Below are 26,529 nucleotides of genomic sequence, written 5' to 3'. Positions count from 1 at the left end.
AATATTAGGTATTGTTGGTAGAGCTGCGATCTACCAGGGAGAATGCCACTGTTTAAACAGACTTGGAATAAGGCAATACTGCCTGCTTTGCTACACTATAAATACAACACACGAGAACTTAACTACCCAGGGATGGACAATCAGATCAAATTATTCTTCGTAACAATGAGACATTGATTCCCTTTGCATGGGCACTGGAACCTAAATACAACTTCAAATTAGAAAATATAATTTATTGCAATGCAGAATCCCCAGCACTAGGTTATTACTGTGGAGCATTTTCTAGGATAGTTATTTCAAGCTCAAGACTCTCTGCTTATTAGAATATCACATCATAGATTGTAGAATCCCTACAGTGTGGAGACAGGCCATTCAGTCCATTGAGTTCACACTGACCCTCAGAACAGCATACCACCCATACCAACACTCCTACCCTACCCTTGTAACCCTGCATTTCCCTGGTTAATCCAACTAGATAGCACAGCCCTGCTCACTACAGGGCAATTTAGCCTGGCCAATTCACCCAACCTGCACATCTTTAGGCTGATCAATATCGAATTGATTATGAAATGCTTGTTTACGTGCAATGTCTTTGAAGTTTCATGGAGAATTAACTGATGAAGGTTTGTGAGATTTTTCAGAGTGTTATTTATTTCATATACCTCAACAAGTAAGTCAACATTGCTCTTAAAAATTAAGTTTATAGAAAATAGCATCTTGATTCCTGAAGTCATTTTAAGGACAGCACCACATTGAACCTGTCTTCATCCTCATACATAGTCACCAACACAAGAGCATGTAAATAAACAAAGGTAAAGTTAACATAGTCCTACCAGGCCATAGGACTGCTCTCTCATACAGACTGAGACAGACAGAGAAAAAGAAAGAAAGAGAGAGAGATAGAGACAGACAGAGAGATGACTAGTGATAATTTAACCTGAAGGGCCACCATGCCTCAGGCGAAGGGAGAAGTTGAGAAGGAGTATCCTTCATGACAACCTCAGCTGGTGCAGAGCCTACACTGTTGGCATTAGACTGCATCGTAAACCCGATGTCCAGCTAGCTGAGCGAATCAATCCCACACATACTCACTTTTACATAAACAAACACACACAATTCTTTCACATGCACACATCATCACATGCTCACACACATATACCATAAGACACACAAACACATGCTCACATACATTCAATGCATGCTTCGACACACAAAAACACAGGTTCATGCATATGCCAACACATTCTTTTGTACATGCACACACATAGTCATACATGCAAGCACCAAAACATGCTCTCAGCCTATACTCACTAATGCGCACATTCTTGACAGAGGCATGCATCAACACATAATTCAGCAAGGTCACAGAATGATGATATGGAATGGCTCATTTTTCCCTTTCCTAGCTTAATAGACTTACAGGTAGGCGTGGCCCACAGACTGACACTGGGACCATTTAGCCACCACTAAGCTGAAATTTTGGCAAGGCCCATTTTAAATTGAAATAAAAGTCAATTTTACAGGGAAGCATCAATACCTTCCAAACTCATTGATCATAATCTTAAATGTACCTATCACAAGCTTGCTAAAAATTGTGGCAAATTGCTAATACTTTAAATTAACAATTGCCTAACGAGTTTCAGGCTTAAACCCAAATTCTGGATCATTTGATGCCCTGTTTCATAAAATCTTTTCTTTATATTAAACTATGAAACATTGAGAAAGTGGACAGAATTAACTAAATGTCCAAGTGTCCAATCACACTGGAGGCTTCACACTCAATGCTTTACTCATGCAAATTTTATTTATCTTGAAGGAATATATATATATAGAAGGGATAAAAAATTAAATAAAAGTAGGTAAGAATTGGTTAAAAATTACATGTTTGAACTGATCAAACAGGACAATGGATTGACTGGGGATAACTCACAGGTTGGAAGCTGGGAAACCTCTGTTCATTTTAGAGGTTCTGATGGACCTTCTAGGAGATCATTGGCCTGGAATTTTGTATCAAATGTGCTGCTTCATTCAGTGTAATTTCCCTGACTTAAGTTATTGATGCAAAAACTTGCAGAGCTTCTAAGCGCTCATTGCAACTTGCATTTCCACAATCTTTTGTGCTGGTTTTATAATATTGTGTTTGAAACAGATCTTGCTCACAAAACCTAACATGACCTCCTGGGTATATTAACCACTGCTGGTAAGTCCATCATAACATTTGTTTTCAGACTTTCATGAAAATGGAACCTTTGATTGCGAGGACATTAATAGATATGTTTCGAATATTGTTTTCTTTAAGAGATCCACTATGTATACAATAAATGTTAGTCTTAGTCATTTAAAATCAGGTTACTCATAAGATGTGGATTGACACTAAATGCTTTTGTTCTGTAATAAACACATTTTCTGCGTGTTAATCAAACTTGACCAAATTACGATTCGTTAAAACATCAATGGAGATGCTTTAAAGTAAAATTGCATATAAAAGCACTCCCCAATTCTTAAGGTTCTTGGTAGTTTTTGCATTTAATGATATAAAAATGAGTTTGAATGAAATCATGTGTGAAATAAACATTTGGGTGTAACTTATGTTGGAAAACCCCAAAGCAGAAATTCTATTCCAGGTTAATCACAAAAGGAAAGGGCAGTACAGAGCAATGGGAATAAGGAACAGGTGGGTGAGAAAGACAGCCAGACAAGAAGCAATGCACAATTTTGGCCAAAACATTTCAATGTTGCTACAGCAAACAAATAGTGAGCCTAACAGGTTTAAGTATCTCACATGAAAAATGCTATAAGTATGGCATGGCTGTTCTTCAGCAGCTGGATTGTATTAACACATATATACTCAAATTACCAGTATCCCATTTTAATCTCTCTAGTGTATTTTTTGGAAACTTCAGGGATATTTTTCTACAATATTATTTACGGGTGTATAGAGAGAAGAACGATTTTAAATTTGTAACAGAGTAAAATCATTAACCCTTTGAGTAGCAAATTACTCCTCACATTTATTATCTGCTATACTGTGTAAAGTTATTCCCTGTACACAAACGCGACTGATTTTACAGTAAAGCTTGCAATTGGCTACACTGGATATCTCACTAGTGACAACATTCCAGATTAAACCTAGATAGTGAACTGTGGTAGGCTGTTCAAGTGCAGTGCAGGTCACCATTGCCTACTCCAATGGTGTCCTTCTCAGACATCAGTTTTGATTCAATGTGCAATGTCAAGCTGCTTGGCCATTTGCAATGTCTAAAGAATTGTTACAGCCATAGTCCAGTTAACAGACATGCTGTCATTTGCAAGGTCTGGACACCAAGGACCAAATGCAAAATCAGTAGAACCATACAACTACCTCTGTGGCTTTTGAAGTGCAGTCTGTGGGAGTCCTCTAGACTGGTCCAAATGTAAGTTATGGACATGCAGCTCCACAGATGAAGTCATATGAAAACCGGCCAGGACCCTCAGCCCAGCACACGTGTAACATCACACACCTGAAGGGACTCCCAAGTGTTAGAAACTAGTAATAACAACTGGGTTTCATAAGCGATTGTTATAACATACTGCGAGATTGTTTCTACAATTTTTAAAAATCCAAAGAGGAACAAACTGAATGGGCAACCCCTTTTAACTTTTTATCAGAACAATAGTATTCTTCCTCTTAACTCTCTATCTTCACCCTGCGTTTTATTTTTGCAATGACATGTAAAAGAGGGTGGGGAAAGACTGGTAAGTTACTTTTGAGGTCTCATTTCTCACCTTAGCTTCCCCCAAACAAGAAAACCCTGTGTTTTAGTTAAAAGTCAGATAACTCACAACACACTAAGGATGGAAATGAGTCTGACTTTGAAACTCACAATCATATCAAGAGATATCTTAGAGGAATAATCAACTGAAAAGAGGAGAACACGCCCCTATCTACATCAAAGGAACTGAAGTTGGGAGGTCGAGACCATCAAATTCTTCAGAGTGACAATAACTGAAGACCTGTCCTGGGCTTCGTATGTAAATGCAACAGTCAAGAAGGCACAACAATGCCTCTTCTTCCTCAGACTGCTCAGGAAATATGGCATGTCCTTAAGGTCCATCACAATTTCTACAGATGCACCACTGAAATCATACTTTCAGGGTACGTAACAGGCTGGTATGGCAACTGCTTTGACTAGGACCATAAGAAACTACTGTAGGTGGTGTCCACAGCCCAAGCCATCATGGAAGCCAATCTTCCACCCATGACTCTATTTACAAGGCTGTGCTCCAGAAAAGCAGCCAACATCATCCAGGACCCATTCCAACCTGTAATGATCTCCTAAAACCTCTTCCACAGGCAGAAGATACAGAGGCCTGAATGCAGGCACAAGCAGGTTCAGGAACAGCTTCTTTTCAGCCATTATCTGACTTGAATGGACTCCAGCCTCAAATAATGTAACCTGCTAATGTAACGTGTTTGCCCTTAAGTCTTTTTGATCTGTATATCCTTTGCTTTCTGTGATCTGCCTGTACTGCTCGTAAACAAAGCTTTTCACTGTATTTCGATATACATGGCAATAAGTCAATCAAATCAAATAAAATCAATCAAATATCAGTTTTAAAGCACCCAGCTGAACACAACAATCACTGAAACCAATAAATCTGTTATTGAGGATCATTTAAATGAACAGAATTCTGCTTCATTCAGTTAAACCATTCTGGACTCTATTTTATTGTGAGATCTAAGTGTAACCAGTAGTAACTTGAACGCTTACCATGAATACTCAAATCAAACTTCCTGTCTGATTGTCCAGCCACGTTAACAGCCAAACAAGTGTAGCGGCCTGTGTGGTGCTCCTGTGCCCTTTGAACTTTCAGGGACCGCCCTTCATTCTCCACCTGGATGCCCCGTCTGCTCACCACAGGATGCCCATCTTTCATCCAAGTCAACATTGGCCGTGGAACTCCATTAGCTTCACATTCTAGCATGATCTTAGCTCCCCTGGTAATTGAAATTTCTGTTGGCTGCCCACCACCATTCTTGATATTGGGCATCACTGAAACAGAACGAGAAAATCACTAAGGGATGATGCAAACTTAAAGTCGGACAGTGAGAGATACTCCAGAGAGGTTGTTGTGTCTGAAAGACTTACATTATATAAAATGCTTCACCTTCTCAATTTACCAACACTCACCATAAACCTCCACACTGTAGTCTTGTTTGTTTGTCCCAGCTAAATTAGTCCCTATGCAGCTGTAGTTTCCAGCATCTGATTTTTGAGTGTGAGATATTTGTAGCATTTGTCTACCAGAGAAAATAGTAATTCGACCATCTTTCACTGTAGACAGTAGTTTTCCTGTGATTGATAATAAGGAACAGAGACAGATAATATTAAGGAAGAGATCTGCAGGATTGGATTTCCACAAAAACGAACCTAGACAAAATATAAAAAAGTTATTCCTTCACATCATTAATCGATCTTTTTTCTTTGGTTACATGAAAACCACTCATAGCTTCTCATCCCTACAGTCAATGTCATAAAAGATTGGAATAATAGGGTTGGATGTTGCTGAAAAATACCACAGCATGTTCAAAGTGCAGTATCATTAATTTGCAAATCACTGAGCAATTAAGAGGCATGATACAAATCAAAGTTCCAGAACTTGCTTATTGATTTACATCACTCCAATCTTAGCCTCCCCTTTACTTTTACAAATATTCTGCACCCGCACATCAACTATCCATTAAACTCACCACAGAAAGTTAAATCTGGTTAAGTGAAGTAAGAGTGTACGCTTCCAAAAGCCTTTTAATCCGATTGTTAATCCAGTGTTAATTAATCTCTCCTCCCCAGAAAAGTAACATTGTAAACTGGTCTCTCTCATTTCTGTATGCCGTAAATTCATCTTCGAGGTTTCAAAATGGTTACATGTTAAATTTTTTCTGACCATTCTATATATTCTCACTCTGAATCCAGTCTTTCTTTCCCTCTATATTTCTCTTCTGTATGCGATTAGACTCTAATTTGCCAACTTGCTTGAAATATTCCTGTGTTTCTTTCTCAATCCTTAAATCTCATTGGTTAAACAATAATGCTGTTTGTTCCACCATTTGTTGAGGTCCTAGATTTCCTATTTTCTCTACACTCCACTATCAACTCACACTTGCAACATGGTATGTCGAAAGCATTTTTTGAACTGAAAGGTGGAGGAACGAGTGTCACAAAGTGTGCACCATGCGTGATATTAACAAGGTTTTGTTGCAATATTCTAACTTCAGCCAAACAAACAACTGAAGATGCTTAGCTTTGCTTCTGTAAAGGAAACTTTGTAGCCTGATTTTAAAAATATAAGAACCTATGTTATCTGGCCCCCACCTTTTCAAAGATTTGTGTGTCTGAACACCAGCAAAACACCCAGCTTTTCTAATTGTTTGATGGTTTAGTTGTTATAGCCAACAAACAAAATTTCAGTTGAACTTGATTTAAGGAGAGAATTTCTACTCTCCAGTTTATTCCAAAACATAAAAGCCTAAACTGTTTGAACATGTTATTATTCCCAGGTACCGACTCACCCTATAATTAACTTGTTGACCTTTTTTTCCCGACTGTTTATCTCCAGGCAATGTAGTCACACAACCATTTATTAGAAACCAGCTGCTGTTTTAACCAGAAAACAGCACCTAGAAGAACCAAGTTCTTAAAGGTGCTAAGATAGTGTAATTTTTTCCTAAAAGCACATGGATCATCAGAGTATTTTGCTTGCTTTAATCAGGTCCACATAATTTATAAATATTGAAAACAGCAATGGTCTAGACACTGACACCGTTCATACTACTCTAAACTTACAAACAGCTATTAAATCTCTTACCTTTAACATTCAATTCACACAAATAAATAACAAATCCAGTAACAACTCATGTGATGATATTATTACGTCTTTCATTGGTCAATATCCCTCACTTTTACAAATTTGGTGTAGGTTCATCAAAATGCTATTTTACTTTTGGGAAAAAAAATAGCAGGGTGCTTAGTGACTTCAACTACCAGGTGAATAGAAAATGGAAGAAGAATAAGACTTTTCCAATTTGACAGACAGTCCATTCACCTTACTAACCTTTGATCATGATGGAGTATCTCACTCAGGTCTAAAACCAGTCCAAGCAGAATTTGTGATTAAAAAGGTCAGATGAGTGGATTTGCTCTCTGCAGCAAGATTATCTAATTAGAAACACAGTATAATTTACTGAAGTACTTACCATTCTTTTGCCACTCAAGGGTGGGGTAAGGAATCCCAATGCAATGACAAAACAAACTCATTGTGTTTCCTTCAATTACTGTCACAGGCATTTGTTCCTTTAATCCTTTAAATGTTGGAGGCACTGAAAAATATTTCGAAACATGACAAGTCGGAGTAAATATTGTACTCATCACTATCTGATCTTGTGTGATTGTAAACAAAATGTAATTATGTCTCTTTATAACTCATCTTATTCTATCTCTAGTTCCACATTTGGCTGAGAGTCACATAAACAGAAGTTTATAGTGTGTAAAGTGGCTATCCAGCCATTTTATCCATGCTGAGTGACAAGTAGCCATCCAGCCTTACTCCACTTTCCTGCTTTTGGTCTGTACAAACATAGGAAATAGGACTTTGATGTGGCTATTTGGCCTCTCAAGGCTCCTCTGCCATTTATCTAGATCATGACTCATTTTCTAACTAAGCAGAATTTTCCAACACTATAATTAATGCACTTAATATCTAGAAAACTATTCAGGTCTATCTTGAACATACATTATTTCAGTAACTTTGTATGTCAATGCCTTTCAAGTGAATAGCCATGTTCTTTCAAAATATTATGATGGTTTCTGCCATTACTAACCTTTCAAGCCGTGAGTTTCATATCCCCTATGGCCCTCTTCAGTTTTGTTTTTATTCACTCATGGGGCATGGGCTTCACTGGCTTGCCAACATTTATTGCCTGTTCCCAGTTGCCCTTGAGAAGGTGATGACGAGCTGCATTTTTGAACTGCTAGAGTCGACATGCTGTAGGTAGACCCAGAATGCACTGAGGAAGGGAATTTCATGATTTGGTCCCATTGATGGGATGGCGAATTATTTCCAAATCAGGACAGTGTGTGGCCTGGAAGATAAATTGTAGGTGGCGGTGTTCCCATTTGCTGCCCATGTCCTTCTAGATGGAAGCGGTTGTGGCTTTGGAAGGTGTAGTCCAAGGATTTTTGGCAAATTTCTGTAGTGCATCTTGTAGATAGTATACACTGCTGCTACTAAGCATTGGCATTGGAGGGAGTAGATGTTTGTGGATGTGATGCCAAATAAGTGGCCTATTTGTCACAGATGGTGTCAAACTTCTGAATGTTGTTGGAGCTCACCCACCCGGTCAGGTGGCGTGTACTCAATGATAACCCTGACTTGTGCCTTATGGATGGTGGACACGCTTCAGGCAGAGATGAGGTGAGTTACTTGCCTCCGACCTGTTGTTGCAGCTACTGTGTTTATGTGGTGAGTCAAATTGAATTTCTGGTCAATGGTAACCTCTAGATTGTTGATAGTGGAGAGTTCAGTGATGATAACACCATTGAAATGTCAAGGGGCAGTGGTTAGAATGTCTCTGATTGGAGATATTCATTGCCTGGCATTTATGTGTCACAATTTTACTTCCCACGTGCTAGCTCAAGCCTGGATATTTGTCTAGATCTTGTTGCATTTGAACATGGACTGCTTCAGTATCTCAGAAGTCATGAAAGATGTTGAACGATGAGTAATCATTGGCAAGCATCCACACAGCTGACCCAATAATGCAGGGGAGGTTGTTGATGAAGCAGCTGAAGATGGTCTAGGACACTACCCTGAGAACCTCCTACAGAGATGTCCTGAAACTGAAATGACTGACCTCCAACAACCAAAACCATCTTCCTATGTGCCAGGTATGCCACCAATCAGCAGTGAGTTTTCCCTCTAATTCCCACTGATTCTAGTTTTGCTAGGGCTCTTGATGCCACCTCAGTTGATTGTGTCCTTGATGTCATGGGCTGTCACGTTTATGTCACCTCTGGAAATCAGCTGTTATTCCATGTTTGAGCCAAGGTTTTAATGAGGTCAGGAGCTGAGTGGCCCTGGCAGAAAACAAACTGGGCACCACTAAGCAGGTAATTGCTGACCAGATGATGCTTGTTTTTTTTTTACATTATCATATTTTACATCTTCCATCACTTTACTGACAATCAGATGTTAGTGTGAGAGCTAGGATCAGACAGAATTTCTGGTAAATGAGCAAAGGGTTACACCACAAATGAGGATGTTCTAAACAAACCTAATGAGCTGTTAAATCTTTAATCAGTTAGCAGGGTTTAATTCTAACTGATTACAGATTTAACAGAATCTTAGGTTTGTTTAGAATACTCTCATCAGTGGTGTGACCCTTTGCTCATCTACTTATATATTCTGTGTCTGATACTACCTCTCACACTAACATCTGAAGAAGGAGTAAGACTCCGAAAGCTTGTGTTTTCAATAAACCTGTTGGACTATAACCTGATGTCATTTGATTTCTGACCTTGTCCACCCCAGTCCAACAGCGGCACCTCCACATCGTTTCATGAACAGGACGGACCTCGGCAATTTTCGACACTGTCAGGTAGAACTGCAGAGCTTAGATCTGATCTGTTGGTTGTGGGATTGCTTAGTTCTGGCTATCATTTGCTGCTTATTCTTTTTGACATGCAGGTAGCACTGTTTGGTTCTTCACCAGGTTAATACCTCATTTACAGGTGCAGCTGGCATGCCCTCCAAGGTTGATCCTCTGGCTTGATGATAATGGTTGAGTGGGGGAATATGCTGGGCCATGAGGCTGCAGATTGTGCTAAGTACAATTCTGCTGTTGTTAATGGCCCACAGCATCTCAGGGATGTCTCATCTACTGCTCTGCCATCATCAAATCATTTTGGTAACTTCCTCAAAAAACCCAGTCAAGTTTGCAAGACACCTTTTTCCTTGCACAAAACTATGCTGACTATCCCTAATCAATTTTTGCCTCTCTAAATGTCCCTAAATCCTTTCTTTTATAATCACCTCCAACACTTTACCCACAACTGAAGTCAGACTCACAGATCTCTAGTTCCCCAGTTTCTCCTTACAACCTTTCTTAAACAAAGGTATAATATTAATCACCCACCAGTCATCAGACACCTCACCTATAGTTACAGATGATGCAAATATTTCTGCAAGGGGTCTTGTAATTTCCTCCCATACTTCCCACAACATTCTGGGATACATTAGGTCAGGTCCTGGAGACTTAGCCAGCTTTATATTCTCTAAGACATCTCAAACCTCCTCTTCTGTAATGTGAACTGTTTTTAAAACATCAAAGTTTATTTTTCTGCATTCTCTAGATTCCATTTCTTTCTCCACAGTAAAAACTGATGCAAAATATTCATTTAGTGTCTCTCCCATCTCCAGGGGTTCAACACTAAGACACTAGCACTACCCACTCTCTGTCTAGTTACCCTCTTGCTCTTAATATACTTGTAGAATCTCTTTGGGTTATCCTTAACCTTGTCTGCCAATGCTATCTCATATCCCCTCTTTGCCTTCCTGATTTGTCTCTTAAGAATTTCCCTACTCCCTTTATATTGCTTAAGAATTTCAATTGAAGTTGTCTCTATCTAAAATAAAATTCTCTTTTATTCTTGACTAGAACTTCAATATCTTTATCCATCCGTTGTTCCCTAATCTTACCAGCCTTACCCTTCACTAACAGGAACAAAATGTCTCTTCACTCTCGTCATCACACGCTTGACGCCCACTTGTCAGATGTCCTTTTACCTGCGAACAGTCTACTCCAATCAACTTTTCAAAGTTCTTGTTTCATACCATTAAAATTTGCCTTACTTCAATTAAAAATTTTAACTTTTATGGAAGGCTTACTCTTTTCCACAGACATTTTGAAACTAATAGAATTATTGTTCACTAGCCCCAAAAGTGTACCCCAACTTTTTCTTCAGTCACCTGCCTTGCCTTATTGCTGAAAAGGTCTAGTTTTGCTCCTTCTCTAGTAGAACCACCTAAATTTTGATAAAGAAAATTTTCAGAAGTACATTTGAAAAAGTCTTCATCATCCCAACCTTTAACACTAAGGTAGCCCCAGTCAATGTTTGGAAAATTAAAATCCCTGATTATTACAATCTTATTATGCTTCCATGTATCTGAGATCTCCCTACATATTTGTTTCTCAATTTCCCTCTTACTGTTAGGGGGGCCTATAGTACAATGCCATCAAAATGATCTTTCTTTCCTTATTTGTAATTTCTACCTGTATATTTTCACTGGATGATTTTTCAGTTACAGGCATGACCTAGGCATCGGAAAAGACAACAGCAGAAAGAACCCTGTCGACCCTGCAAAGTCCTCCTCACTAACATCTGGGGGCTAGTGCCAAAATTGGGACAGCTGTCTCACAGACTAGTTAAGTAACAGCCTGACATAGTCATACTCACAGAATTATATCTTACAGACAATATCCCAAACACCACTATCACCATCTCTGGATATGTCCTGTCCCACCAGCAGGACAGTCCCAGCAGATGTGGTGTCTCAGTGGTATACAGTTGGGAGGGCATCGCTCCAGGATTCCTCGGTATTGACTTTAGACCCCAAGAAGTCTCATGGCTTCAGGTTAAACATAGGCAAGGAAAGCTCCTGCTGACTACCACATACCGTCCTCCCTTAGCTGATGAATAGTACTCCTCCGTGTTGAACAACACTTGGAGGAAGCAAGCGCACAAAATGAACTCTGGATGTGGGATTTCAATGTCCACCACCAAGAGTGGCTCAGCTGCAGTACTTCAGATCGGGCTGGTTGGCTCCTAAAGGACACAGTTGCTAGACTGGGTCTGTGGCAAGTCGTGGGGGTGCCAATAAGAGGGAAAAAACAATAACCTGCTCCGTGATGCCCATCTGGGTTCCACCAGGACCACTTAACTCCTAGCTTCATTACAGCTTTGGTTCAAATATGGACAAAAGAGCTGAATTCCAGAGGTGAGGTGAGAGTGGCAGCCCTTGACATAATGGCTGCATTCGATCAAGTGTGGCATCAAGGAACCCTAGCCAGGCTGAAATCAATGGGTATCGGGGGCAAACTCTCCACTAGTTGGAGTCATACCTTTTACAAAGGAAGATGGTCATGGTTGTTGGAAGGCAATCATCTTAGCTCCAGGACATCTCTGCCGGAGTCTCTCAGGGTAGTGACCTTGGCTCAACCATCTTTGACTGCTTCATCAATGACCTTCCCTCCATCATAAGGTCAGAAGTAGGAATGTTCGCCAATGATTGCACGATGTTCAGCATCATTTGTGACTCCTCAGATACCAAAGCAGTCAGTTTTCAAATGCACCAATATCTGGGCAATGTCCAGGCTTGGGCTGACACATGTCTTACCATCACTGAATCCCCCACTATCAAACATCCAGGAGATTATCATTGACCAGAAATACAACTGGATTCACCACATAAACACATTGACTACAAGAGCAGGTCAGAAGCTAGGAATACTGTGGTGAGTAACTCACCTACTGACTCCTCAAAGTATGTCCACCATCTACAAGGTACAATTCAGGTGTGTGATGGAATAATTTTTTTTGGATTCCCTACAGTGTGGAAAGAGGCCCTTTGGCCCAAAAAGTCCACGCTGCCCCTTGAAGCATCCCACCCAGACCCATCCCCCAATAACCCACACACCGCTGAACACAATGGGCAATTTAGCATGGCTGATCCACCTAGCCTGCACATCTTTGGACTGTGGTAGGAAACCAGGGCACACGGAGGAAACCCACGCAGATGCGGGGAGAATGTGCAAATCCGCACAGACAGTCGCCCAAGGTTGGAATCGAACCCGGGTCACTGGTGCTGTGAGGCAGCAGTGCTAACCATTGAGCCACCGTGCTGCCCTTCATTTTCCTGGATGAGTGCAGCCCCAACAACACTCGAGAAGCTTGACACCATCCAGAACAAAGCAGCCCACTTGACTGGCCACTACACCCACTTGCATTCAATCCCGCCAAACCAATGCTCAGTAGCAGCAGTGTGTACTATCTACAAGATGCACAGCAGAAATTCACCAAAGATCCTCAGACAGCACCTTCCATACCCACAACCACTTCCATCTACAAAGACAAGGGCAGCAGATATATGGTAACACCACCACCTCCAAATTCCCCTCCAAGACACTCAACTTTGTGACTTGAAAATATATCATCATTCCTTCACTGTCGCTGGGTCAAAATCCTGGAATTCCCTCCCCAGTGGCATTATGGGTCAACCAACAACTATTGGACTGCAGTGGTTCAATAAGACAGCTCACCACCACCTTCTCAAGGGCTTTCCCTTGCAGCTTACTTTTTTTCCCTGTCAGAAAATGCTTGAACCTTGTTTTGCAACTCCCCACTCCATAACATGTCCAGTATTGGAAGCAACTACAATGAGTATTCTCAACGTTGTTTCCATTAGTTGATGTTACAAAGACTAGGGGAAACAGATAAATGTGAAACCATGGATACAAATGCAGAGACTGCTGGAAAAAATTCAGCATGATTGGCAGCATCTGTGGAGAGAGCAAATAGAGTTAATATTTGAGTCCAGTATGACCTTTCTTCTGAACTGTTCTGAGGAAGAGTTATATTAAACTTGAAATGGTACCTATGTTTCTCTTTCTACAGATGTTGCCATACCTGCTGAGTTTTTCCAGCACTCTCTATGTTTGCTAGAGGAAACAAATATAAGGTTTTGAGCAAAAGATGCATGGAAAATGTGAGCATGAGCTAGTGGTAATGTTTTTCAATACCTTAACTGGTTAGCCTTACAATGCCTTGATTGGTCAGGATGCTGAGAGTGGTTAACTAGAGGTTCCAGCCAGATGCTCAAAATTGTCTGTTATCAACTGCATTTAAGCATCTCTGAAAATGCCTCAGCCATTTCAATTTCAACGCAAAATGTTTGCCAGTGGGGTTAAGGTGTTGCTGGTGGTAGAAATCACGGATTATTTTCATTCTGTTGAAGGGGTCATGTTAAGACAAAAGGGCAAGTGAGTGTGTAGGAAAAGGAAGAGTGTGAGAATATGGGTGGGAGAGCGAAGCAGAGAGAGAGTACGTGCAGTAGGGACAGAGTAGGTGTGAGACAGGCTAGAATGTGTATGAACCCTGAGGCTGAAAGTGAGCTAGGCATATAAACACCTTTCTCCTAGTCTTCCCTGTCTAACACCCAATCCACAAAGAAGGATAGAGAGAAGTCAAAGCCAACCATCTTCTGCCCCCCATTTTTGTATGAAACAGCTGAGTGTGCATCAGAGGTGAACACAAGGTTGATTAATCTCAACTACTTAGTTTGACCGTATTCCCTTCCTCTACCCTGTCGACCATAACTTGGTATCTCATCTCTTTGGCTTTGGTTCTTCAGCAAAAAGACAAAAAAAAAAGTTTTATCCGTGTCTTGGCAATTCTAATTGGTCATTTCTATGATTTGGTCAATTAGTTAGATTTAAATTAATTGCTGTTGATTTCTCTCCTGAAATTTATGTTCCTGTCAAACCTCGCCTTTCTGAAAATTGTTCACTGGTCTCAAGTGAGAAAAATTGAAAAGTGACAGCCCTCCTCCCCAGCATGCAGAAAAGTTGAAGAAGCCTGCTCTTCAGGGAATTAACATGAATTTGAAGAATAAATGATGTTCTTCTGTGTAGTGAAACTCCTTAAATGTTCAAACTGTGGCCAAACAACCCCCTGACTAATTTTCCTCGTTCTCCAATGACAGCCTCATCAAATCCATTTTATTGTTTTTCAGACGTTTCATTACCATGCTCCTCAGTGCAGCCTCTGATGAAGCATCGGTGTGTTTTCCCACCTGGTTTTTAAACTCTGGGGTCCGTTGCGATGGATTGCCTCACTTCCAGGTTTCCTCCATAGTGGGATGTATATGGGATCGAGTTCAATGCGTGTATTAATAGCTTGCTTCATGGAGTGCCATGCTTCCAAGAATTCTCGTGATTGTCTCTGCCTAGCCTGTCCCGGGATCTTGGTGTTGTCCCAGTCGAAGTCGTGGTTCTCCTTGTGCGTGTGGATTGAGATGATTGAGTATTGGTCGTGTATTGTTGTAGCCAGTTGGTGTTCGCATACTCTTGTTGTTAGTTTCCTTCCTGGTTGTCCGATGTAGTGCTTTTCACAGTCTCTGCAGGGGATCTTGTAGATGACATTGGTCCTGTCCATGGCAGAGAGTGGTTCTTTAGTTTGGGTGAGCAGTTGTCGTAGGGCAAACCTGAACACCCACAAACGAGCTACAGATCTACTCCAAAACCCTAGAAATCCATTTTACCTTTTCATATCAGATTCCTTCATCTGAAAAATAACAGATCTAACAATTTTGTCTTCCTGTGCTGTACACCATGGGCTTGAGCTGGGTTATCTCTTGATCAGAAACAAAGGCATTCTCAGATATTTCTCAAGTTGGGGATCATTCATCTTGTGGAAGTCTGAACGGAAAATGTCAGTTTTGATGTTCCTGATTTTTTTGGAATGGAAGCCCGGAACAAGATTTCTTCAAAATACTGACCTATCTCCAAACAACCCTTAACACAGATGTGTTTTCGATCATTAAAACAGTTCTGGCCTCAAGTTACCGTTGAAGTTTTGCCTGGCTTATACTTCAGATTAGAAAAATAAACTCCCCATTCACAATTAGCGTGGCCTTTGTGCTTTACTACTCAGTTTCAGTGTGTCACCAGACACTGTGTTTGTCTCATTTCCACCCATCTGTCAGGGAAGTGCATCAAAGAATCACTCTCCGTCCACTGAAAGTAGCCACTGACAGCTAAATATGTGATTCATTCCAGTATGCTTGTAAAAGTGAGGCCAGATGGTCCACAACATTAAATCACTTTAACTTGATGATAGTGAGTGATGGGATCGCAGCTCAGATTTTACAGAAAAGCACAAAGCTCTCTGTTGATATGCTTATAAAGTGACCACGTTAATTGCCATCATGTATGTCTTCTGCATTAGACAGCACTGCAAATGATAATAGTCAGGGTCTCCAGGCTCCCTCGACATGAAACCTTTATGAGTTTCTCACCAGCACTGGAACAAACAGCATTGCAACTGTGCTAACAATTGAACTAAAACACTTCAGTGCATCATCTGATATGTTCCATTTCACAAATTATTTTACAGTGAAAATATGTATGCCACCTTTGTTGGTGCATTGTCTGATGATAATCAGAGGGGAGATTTTTTGCACTGCTGGCACCTGAAGAATTCAACCTTACTCAGAGTGAGCACAGCAAAGAGGGGGCAGAGCTCATAAAATTAATTGGACACAGCGGTCTACACTGACACTCCACTGCAGTACAGCGAGAACATTGCACTATTGAAGGTGCTGTCTTTTGGATGAGACATTAACATCTAAGCCGCAATCTGCCTGCTTAGATGAACATAAAAAGGTCCTATATCACTATTTTTGAGATGAGCATGGACGATATCCTCATTGTTCTGGCCAACACCATGATCATAATCACAAAATAAAACACATTGTCTGATCAATATCACTGCTTTTTGTTGATGTTTGCTGAATGCAAATTGGTTGTTGTGTTTTCTATGTCAGAATGGTGACCACTGTTTCACCTAATTTTTTTCAGCTGTGTTTACCTCTGGGGTCTGTGCACAGCAATAATTCCTACGCGTAGAAGTCAATGTGTTAGCATGCCAATCGGCTTGCATGGAGCCTCTCAGCGGCTGCAAGGACAAGAAGTTATAAGGAACATTGACGTAACTACATTTTAGAAGTAATTTATCAGCCGTGAAGAACTCTGAGATAAAAGCCAAAAGAACTGCAGATGCTGTAAATCAGAAGCAAAAACAGAAGTTGCTGTAAAAGCTCAGGAGATCTGGCATAAACTGTGAAGAGAAATCAGAGTTAACATTTTGAGTCTGGACCTCCTGGCTCAGATATAGGGACACTGCCAATGCACCACAAAGAGCCAAATGTTGTGGTTTGGAGCAAGGAATTATAACCAGCAGGCGTCAGCTTGGGAATAGTGATGCATGATTAGTTAGATTGATTGATGCTTCATAAGAGCTTTATTTCTGATGATGATACACTGTAGACTCAAGGTCCTGTCTGTTCCAGTGGTGAGTCATTACATGTCTGAAGATGTGATTTAAGATTTCTGCATTGCAGTCCTAAATAGGCACTCAACTGCCAACAAATAGCACAAACAAATGAAACCCTTAAGTGTTTCTCATGTAGATTTCTGTAAAACAGGCACATTAAACCATGGTTGCAGGTGGGCAATTGTCCTAAATTCAAACAAAACTCAATAAATTTATCTAAATACAAGATATATAACATTAAGAAAGCAGCTGCATGACATTCTCTGCAGGGCTGCAGTGTTGTCTCAGGTGTTTAGCTTGGCACCAGAAAATGTTCAAGTTTCATCATTTTTAGCATCATCACATCTCTCAAATGTAATGCCCTTGTAATTCATCTTCAGGCAAACTGGCTTTTCCTGAGATAGGGGATTCCCAGGGGTGTACACACTTTCTCATCTTGGACTATGTGGGAAAAAGCAGGGCAAATTCAAATGAGCAAACAGGGGAATCGAATAACAAAAGTTTCTCAAAAATTGTCAAACAGGTTTCTCCCTGCTTACCCCATACGTGTAAATTGTAGTTCTTCTCTGTTTTTCCAGCATTGTTTGAAGCCTCACAAGTATAGCGGCCAGCATCTTGAATCTGGGCACTCTTGATCTAAAAATTAACAATAATAATCAAACTTTTCTTCCAAAATATGCAATGCTGGGTACCTGATAGAATTTAGTTTGCATTTGGCCCCCTGACTTGCAGTAATCTGTGAGTTTAGATCCTAGGACAAATTGCAAGGCCAAAGCTTTGCAATCATTGAATTAATCTAAAACAGTGATTCTCTAACTTTTTCTCCTTTGTGACCTGACAACCCCCTCTGCCACTTAAGGATTGAAAATTGTTGTGACCTTTCGATGAGAACTGAGAGCGAGAGCAGCTGTTGTAGTTCAGTTAGAGCTCCATAATTCTGTAACGCTCTGACTCTTCAATTTAGGAAGCTCTAAAGGTCACATGGTCAATCCTATTTAGTATCTATCAGCCATGGCACTGTAGTTGGCAGCTTCACTTTGAGTTCGTCTCTTTCCAGACTTGAGCATAAAAGTCAACGGCAACACTTAGGTGAATGGAAGGAATACTGCACTGTCTGAGTGGCATTGTCAAGGCAAAATGTTAAACACAGGCTCCACTTTCCTGCTTGTCACTATTCCGAAGGAGAGCGGGATTTCTGTCCAATACTTATCTCTCAATTAAAATCACAAACACAGACTGACAATTAGCAGATAATAAAATGTGAGGCTGGATGAACACAGCAGGCCAAGCAGCATCTCAGGAGCACAAAAGCTGACGTTTCGGGCCTAGACCCTTCATCAGAGAGGGGGATGGGGAGAGGGAACTGGAAATAAATAGGGAGAGAGGGGGAGGCGGACCGAAGATGGAGAGTAAAGAAGATAGGTGGAGAGAGTCTAGGTGGGGAGGTAGAGAGGGGATAGGTCAGTCCAGGGAAGACGGACAGGTCAAGGAGTTGGGATGAGGTTAGTAGGTAGATGGGGGTGCGGCTTGGGGTGGGAGGAAGGGATGGGTGAGAGGAAGAACCGGTTAGGGAGGCAGAGACAGGTTGGACTGGTTTTGGGATGCAGTGGGTGGGGGGGAATAGCTGGGCTGGTTGTGTGGTGCAGTGGGGGGAGGGGACGAACTGGGCTGGTTTAGGGATGCAGTTGGGGAAGGGGAGATTTTGAAACTGGTGAAGTCCACATTGATACCATATGGCTGCAGGGTTCCCAGGCGGAATATGAGTTGCTGTTCCTGCAACCTTCGGGTGGCATCATTGTGGCACTGCAGGAGGCCCATGATGGACATGTCATCTAAAGAATGGGAGGGGGAGTGGAAATGGTTTGCGACTGGGAGGTGCAGTTGTTTGTTGCGAACTGAGCGGAGGTGTTCTGCAAGGTGGTCTCCAAGACTCTGCTTGGTTTCCCCAATGTAGAGGTAGCCACACCGGGTACAGTGGATGCAGTATACCACGTTGGCAGATGTGCAGGTGAACCTCTGCTTAATGTGGAATGTCATCTTGGGGCCTGGGATAGGGGTGAGGGAGGAGGTGTGGGGGCAAGTGTAGCATTTCCTGCGGTTGCAGGGGAAGGTGCCGGGTGTGGTGGGGTTGGAGGGCAGCGTGGAGCGAACAAGGGAGTCACGGAGAGAGTGGTCTCTCCGGAAAGCAGACAGGGGTGGGGATGGAAAAATGTCTTGGGTGGTGGGGTCGGATTGTAAATGGCGGAAGTGTCGGAGGATGATGCGTCGTATCCGGAGGTTGGTAGGGTGGTGTGTGAGAACGAGGGGGATCCTCTTTGGGCGGTTGTGGCGGGGGCGGGGTGTGAGGGATGTGTTGCGGGAAATACGGGAGACGCGGTCAAGGGCGTTCTCGATCACTGTGGGGGGAAAGTTGCGATCCTTGAAGAGCTTGGACATCTGGGATGTGCGGGAGTGGAATGTCTTATCGTGGGAGCAGATGCGGCGGAGGCGGACGAATTGGGAATAGGGAATGGAATTTTTGCAGGAGGGTGGGTGGGAGGAGGTGTATTCTAGGTAGCTGTGGGAGTTGGTGGGCTTGAAATGGACATCAGTTACAAGCTGGTTGACTGAGACGTCCAGGAAGGTGAGGGATGTGCTGGAGATAGCCCAGGTGAACTGAAGGTTGGGGTGGAAGGTGTTGGTGAAGTGGATGAACTGTTCGAGTTGATGTTTTCACATCATGGGCCTCCTGCAGTGCCACAATGATGCCACCCGAAGGTTGCAGGAACAGCAACTCATATTCCGCCTGGGAACCCTGCAGCCATATGGTATCAATGTGGACTTCACCAGTTTCAAAATCTCCCCTTCCCCTACTGCATCCCTAAACCAGCCCAGTTCGTCCCCTCCCCCCACTGCACCACACAACCAGCCCAGCTCTTCCCCCCCACCCACTGCATCCCAAAACCAGTCCAACCTGTCTCTGCCTCCCTAACCGGTTCTTCCTCTCACCCATCCCTTCCTCCCACCCCAAGCCGCACCCCCATCTACCTACTAACCTCATCCCACCTCCTTGACCTGTCCGTCTTCCCTGGACTGACCTATCCCCTCTCTACCTCCCCATCTAGACTCTCTCGACCTATCTTCTTTACTCTCCATCTTCGGTCCGCCTCCCCCTCTCTCCCTAGTTATTCCAGTTCCCTCTCCCCATCCCCCTCTCTGATGAAGGGTCTAGGCCCGAAACGTCAGCTTTTGTGCTCCTGAGATGCTGCTTGGCCTGCTGTGTTCATCCAGCCTCACATTTTATTATCTTGGAATTCTCCAGCATCTGCAGTTCCCATTATCACTGACAATTAGCATATTGTTGATTGTGTGAGCTTGCTGTGTGCAAATTAACTGCCACATTTCTGATGGTACAACAATGACAACATATCTAAAGTAGTTAATTGGTTGCAAAGCACATTGAGAACCTTAGTACCTGTGAAAGGTGCTACATAAATGCACATATTTCTTTTATTTCATGTCATTCTTACAGTTCAGGATTTGCAGGTGATACAAAACTTGGAAGCATTGTAAATTGTGAGGATGGCACTGTAGAACTTCAGAAGGACAGAGAAAGTTGATGGAGTATGCAGATAGATGGCAATAAAGTTCAATGCATAGCAGCAGTGTAGCTCAGTGGTTAGCATTGCTGCCTCCCACCACTAGAGACCCAGGTTCGATTCCACCCTAGGTCTGTGTGGAGTTTGCACATTCTCCCCTTGTCTGTGTGGGCTCGTCCAGGTGCATTGGTCTCATCCCACAGTCTAAAGATGTGCAGGTTTGGTGGATTAGCTACTAGTGAACATGAAGGACCCCATACGCACAACCAATAAAACTAACATAATATACAAAACACCATGTAAGGACTGTGAGAAACATTGCACAGGCCAAACTGGAAGAAAACCAGCAATAAAGATACATAAACACCAACTAGCTACCAAGAGACATGACCAGTTCTCACTGATCTCAATACACTAGGACAAAGAAGGACATGAATTCGACTGGAACAACACATCTATAAGAGCACAAGCCAAACACTGACATACCAGGGAATTCCTGGAGGCCTGGCATTCCAAACAGAACTCCGTTAACAAACACATTGAACTGGACCCAACATACAAACTACTGAAGAACAGAACTGGAAATAATACCAGCCACCCCAGCAAACCGAGGCATATAAATAATAAGCAGGACAGAACACCAATGCTTTACCAGAGGCACACTGACAATGTTACCTAGCATGGTGACAAAACACCCGCAATCAAATACATCGGCTAGGCGAGCATGTCTTGTAACCTCATCTGCAACCCAAGCTACAAATCTTCTCAAAAACTTTAAGGTCTTAATAGTGAATCATAGAATCCCTAGAGTGTGAAAGCAGGCCATCTGGCACATCAAGGGGCTGGACAAATTGAGAACATGGCTAGTTTAAACATAAAATACCCCCTGGCTCTAATAATAGGGACATTGAGTGTACAAGCTAAGAAGACTCATAGTATCCCTACAGTGTGGAAGCAGCCCTTTCAGCCCATCAAGTCCACACAGACCATCTGAACAGCACCCTACTCAGACCTACCTCCTTTCCCTGTCCCTATATCTCTGCATTTCCCAACCCAGCTAGCCTGCACTCTCCTGGACACTATAGGCAATTTAGCATGGGCAATCCACCTAACCTCACATCTTTGGACAGTGGGAGGAAACCAGAGCACTTGGAGTAAACCCACGCTGACACAGGGAGATTGTGCAAACTCCACACAGACAGTTGCCGAAGTTTTGGAATTGAACCCAGGTCACTGGTGCTGAGGCAGCAGGGCTAACCACTGAGCTTGTGTTCAGCTGGAATACTGTGTTCAGTTCTGTGCACGACACTTCAGGAAGGATGCGCAGCCATTGGAGAGTGTAGAACATGTTTGACGGTATGCTTCCGTGGATGAAGAACATTAGTTATGAGGATTGCTCAAGGATTGTATTCGAGAATACAAGGTTGACAGGAAATCTGATTGGAGGTTTATTCAGAGTTTCATACAGTATATGATTCCCACCCATGAAAGGATTTAGAAAATTTAAAATAATTAGTAAAATAATAAATAGGGATGAGGAACACCTTTCATGCAATGAATGGTTAATATTTGAAAGACATTGTCTGAATGTATGGTGGAACAAATTAAACTGAAGTGTTGAAAAGAGAATTAGATAATTATTTGAAATGGAACAACGTGCAGAGGTAGTGGAAGTAGGGAGGACAAGGGCACAATTTGAGATGAATTTTTGGACAGCTGGTGCAGATACAATAGGCTGAAAGGCTTCCTTCGCTGCTATAGAAATTCTATGATTCTGAGTTATTGGGTGTTGTGAAAAAGGAATTAAAGTACTGGTCAAAAAGTACAGAACAATTCCAAAAAGTATTGCTGCAAAAGGTGATGGTCAGATATTAACTACAGCACGCTATTAAGTCCTAGTAACAATGGTAATCTAATCAAATAAATAGGTTACTGTTTGGGGATGTAGCATAATTTGAGATATTGGGAAACATTTTTTAAAAAAATGATTCAAAGATTACAACAAGAGCTAACAGTTAATCCAGCCAATTGTTCACTCTGACAGTAGGTTCAAAGATTTGGACCACAAGTTAAAAATTAAAAGCAAGTCAAAATGTTCAGTAAAATCTTTTTAACCGAAGCATAACAGACTTGAGGAATAAATTATTTCAGAAAACAGATAGAAAACAGAAAGTGCAGATGGGTATATGGGGTCAAGATTGATAAAAAAAAAGTGAGGTTTAGGGTGTGGCTGTTTTCTTGTCTCTAAAATATTTTCTTAAATTCATGCATCTCCACAGTATTGCAAACAGGTGTCCAAAGATGATTTCCAAAACTAATTGTAGGTTTGTTGCAGTTTTGCAGCAAATTTATCTTCACTTAAAATAGTGAATATCACTAATACTTCTAAAGTTTTGTTTTAAAAACAATAAAGATATTATAAACAAGCACCATACTGTCTCAAGCCAGGTTATGGGGTCAACTCCCACTCCAGGGGCATGAACATAAAATTTAGGTTGACCCTTCAGTGCAGTACTGATGCCTTGCTGTACAGTCGAAGGTGTCGTCCTTTGGATAAGGCATTAAGGCATTTGGATAAGTCTGCCTTGCAGGTATGCATAAAATATCACTTCACCTGATGAAGGAGCAGTGCTATGAAAGCTTGTGATTTCAAATAGTCTTGTTGGACTATAACCTGATGTTACGTGACTTCTGACCTCATCCACCCAGTCCAACCGGTACATCCACATCACAAAACATCGCAGCACTATTCTGAAAAACAGGCAATGTTTCCCTGGTGTTCTGGCCAATATTTATCCCTCAATCCAATCTCTGGAAAAACATTATCTGGTCATTAGCACATTATTGCTTTTGGGACCTTGCCAATTACAAACTGGCTGCCCCATTCTCAAAAGTATTTAATTAACTGTAAAGTGATTTGGACCATATTGAAGGTCTGAAGATTCCTATTAAAATGTAACATTTTTCTTTGTTTGAAGTTAAACTTTGGTGAAAAGAACTCAGAGCAAAACATTTCATAGATGAGATCAAAGACTCAATGGTAACACTGACCTCAAAGAGACTGGCATTTGCAGACAGTCTATGATCTGCTCGCATTGGTAGAGATTGACCATCCTTTGTCCAGCGAAGAGTGGGTGGTGGGAATGCTTGACTCTGGCAGTCCAAGGACACAGAGTTATTCAAAGTGACTGAAACATTCTGTTCATCTCCCAGAATACTTGGTGGAACTATCAAGGGAAAAAAATATGAAACTGGTTAGTTTACCGAACTCCACGAAAATTGTGTCTGTTCCACTATAATCTGGCATTTAAGTTTAGTGTTTTGACACACAATGCCTCAGCAGACATGGCAACAGTTCACACCTGAAATTCCACACATGGTAAATTGCTGAGTTCAATTCCATCAGAAGAAATAATGCAGTGCTACCCCCATAAAACAGATAAGGAGGAACTCCATTCCACTTTTTGAAGTGCCTGGAGAGGTTTTTATTAATTAATTCTTGGGTTGCCAGCATCATTAGCTGGCAAGCATTTATTGCCTATTCCTAGCTGCCCTTGAGAAGGTAGTGGCGAGCTGCCTTCTTGAATTGTTGCAGTCCATTTTCTGTAGGTACAGCCACAATGCTGTTTAGGAAAGACTTCCAGGATTTTGACCCAGGAGTACTGAAGAAACAGCAATATATTCCCAAATCAGGATGCAAGTGGCTTGAAAGAGAATTGCAGTTGATGGTATTCTCATGTATCTGTTGCCTTTATCCTTCTAGATGGCAGAGTACTGTCTAAGGAGCCTTTCAGAATCCCTGCAGTGCATCCTGTATATGATACACACCTCTGCCACAGGGTGTTGATGAAGGATGTGAATGTTTGTGAATGTAATGTCAAATAAAAGACCTGCTTTGTCCTGGATAGTGTATGAGTGTTTTGGAGCTGCACTCATCTAAGTAAATGAATAGTATTCTATCACACACCTGATGTGTGCCTTGTACGTAGTGAATAGGTGTTGGGGAATCAGGTAATGAATTACACACACAGAAGTTCTAACCTCTGAGCTGTTCTTGTAGTCTCAGTATCTACAAGGTAGTGGTCTCCAACCTTTTTAAGCACAAGATCATTTTTTGAATTTAAATACAATTTAAATCCTCAAGTCTGTATTGCTGCAAAAGGTGATGGTCAGATATTAACTACAGCACGGTATATCACCAAGAACATATCAAACAGTTTATTTTTTAGTACCACATAAATCTAAACCCAAATTATACTGATTTTGTCTTCTATTCATCAAGTCTCAGCATGACACCTGTGACTGCATAATATCTGTCAATGGACTTGAAGTCTGAGTTGTAGTTTGAGTTTGCTAGTCATACACAGTCCCTCAAATGTGTTTCTGTGAGATGGATGTGATACTTGGAATTGATTATCTTCATTTGGGAGAATGCTGTCTCAAACAATCTGACTGAGGTATGTGGAGTCAACATAAGCTTTCACTTTAAAAACACAGGATAACAGACGTGGTTAAATCTTTGTTTATGAGCTCCCCACCCACCCTGGCCAAATCACTGTTCTGCGATCTTACTTTCAGCTCAATATCATTCTGCGTAGTAATTACCTCCACATCTTCTTCACTGCTATGTAAATCAACATCTGATGGAATTTGGTACCAAATCCACCAATGCATACTTGAAAGAAAGGACAGGTATGCACAGATGCTTTCTGGGTGGAACCAGTCTACTTAGTCTTTAATTGTTTGTGTGTATTTTCTCCAGATTCAGGAAGTGTTCCAGCATTTTATTTTTTAATTAGGAGTTCTACAGGCCACCAGCTTAGTCAGCATTTACTGCCCATCCCCGCTGCTCCACAGGTAGTTTCGAGTCAACCACATTGCTGTGGGTCTGGAGTCACATGTAGACCAGACCAGTTAAGGATGACATGTTACCTTCCTGAAAGAATATTTGTGAACCAGATGAACTCTAGTGATAATTGAGAAAGGTTAGATACATGGTCACCATTGGCTAGCTTTTTTTATTCCAGATTTTTACAGAATTCATATTTCATTTGGTGAACCTGACTATCTAAAAAGAAACTGAAGATGTACAACTTATGTACAGAATAGGGAAATGAATTTCTGTTCACAGTTGTAAAAAATAAGAACGTTGACCATATATGTCACCAAAGTATAGCAATGCTGTTCATGATCTATGTAAATTGGTTGAATTCAAACCCAAATCCCCAGAAAATTCATATGGTGCTCTGGAATACTAGTCCAATAACAACACTACACCACAGCTTCTCCCAAATATTGCTGGTGAATTTCAGAAAAAAATGACTGCTGAGTTTTCAGAATGGCCTTCAGCTCATCAGATTGCTTTGCCCAAAATATGCTGTTGAATGGAAAGCTATTCTTGAATTACTGTGCATCGTTGTATGACAAACTTACTATTTAGACTAGCTATGTTTTTGCCCAAATAATTTACGTAGATCATGAACAGCATTGCTATACTTTGGTGACATATATGGTCAATGTTCTTATTTTCACAACTGTGAACAGAAATTCATTTTCCTATTCTGTACATAAGTTGTACATCTTCAGTTTCTTTTTAGATAGTCAGGTTCACCACTCATTCATGGGGAGGCGATGGCCGAGTGGTATTATCACTGGACTGTTAATCCAGAGAGCTAGATATTGTTCTGGGGATCTGAGTTCTATTTCCACCATGGCAGATGGTGGAATTTGAATTTGATGAATATCTGGCATTAAGAATCTAATGATGACCATGAATCGATTGTTGGAAAAACCGATCTGGTTCA

At 41.4% G+C, this 26,529-nt stretch overlaps 1 protein-coding gene across 1 annotated transcript in view; it reads right to left on the bottom strand.

Moving 5' to 3' along the window:
* LOC125465267 (hemicentin-1-like) overlaps positions 1–26,529 on the bottom strand; it is a 434,244-nt gene that overhangs the window by 161,546 nt on the left and 246,169 nt on the right. Inside the window, exons 41-45 of the mRNA XM_048558547.2 lie at positions 23,777–23,952; positions 17,687–17,783; positions 7,235–7,357; positions 5,172–5,333; positions 4,752–5,033 (exon numbers count right to left, since the gene is read on the bottom strand). Coding sequence (XP_048414504.2) covers positions 4,752–5,033; positions 5,172–5,333; positions 7,235–7,357; positions 17,687–17,783; positions 23,777–23,952 — 840 coding nt within the window. The remainder of the gene's footprint in view (positions 1–4,751; positions 5,034–5,171; positions 5,334–7,234; positions 7,358–17,686; positions 17,784–23,776; positions 23,953–26,529) is intronic.

Source organism: Stegostoma tigrinum, chromosome 29, assembly GCF_030684315.1.
Source record: "Stegostoma tigrinum isolate sSteTig4 chromosome 29, sSteTig4.hap1, whole genome shotgun sequence".
Classification (NCBI taxonomy): domain Eukaryota; kingdom Metazoa; phylum Chordata; class Chondrichthyes; order Orectolobiformes; family Stegostomatidae; genus Stegostoma; species Stegostoma tigrinum.
Note: the sequence above shows the minus strand (reverse complement) of the source record. Positions and strands in the feature narration are given on the sequence as shown.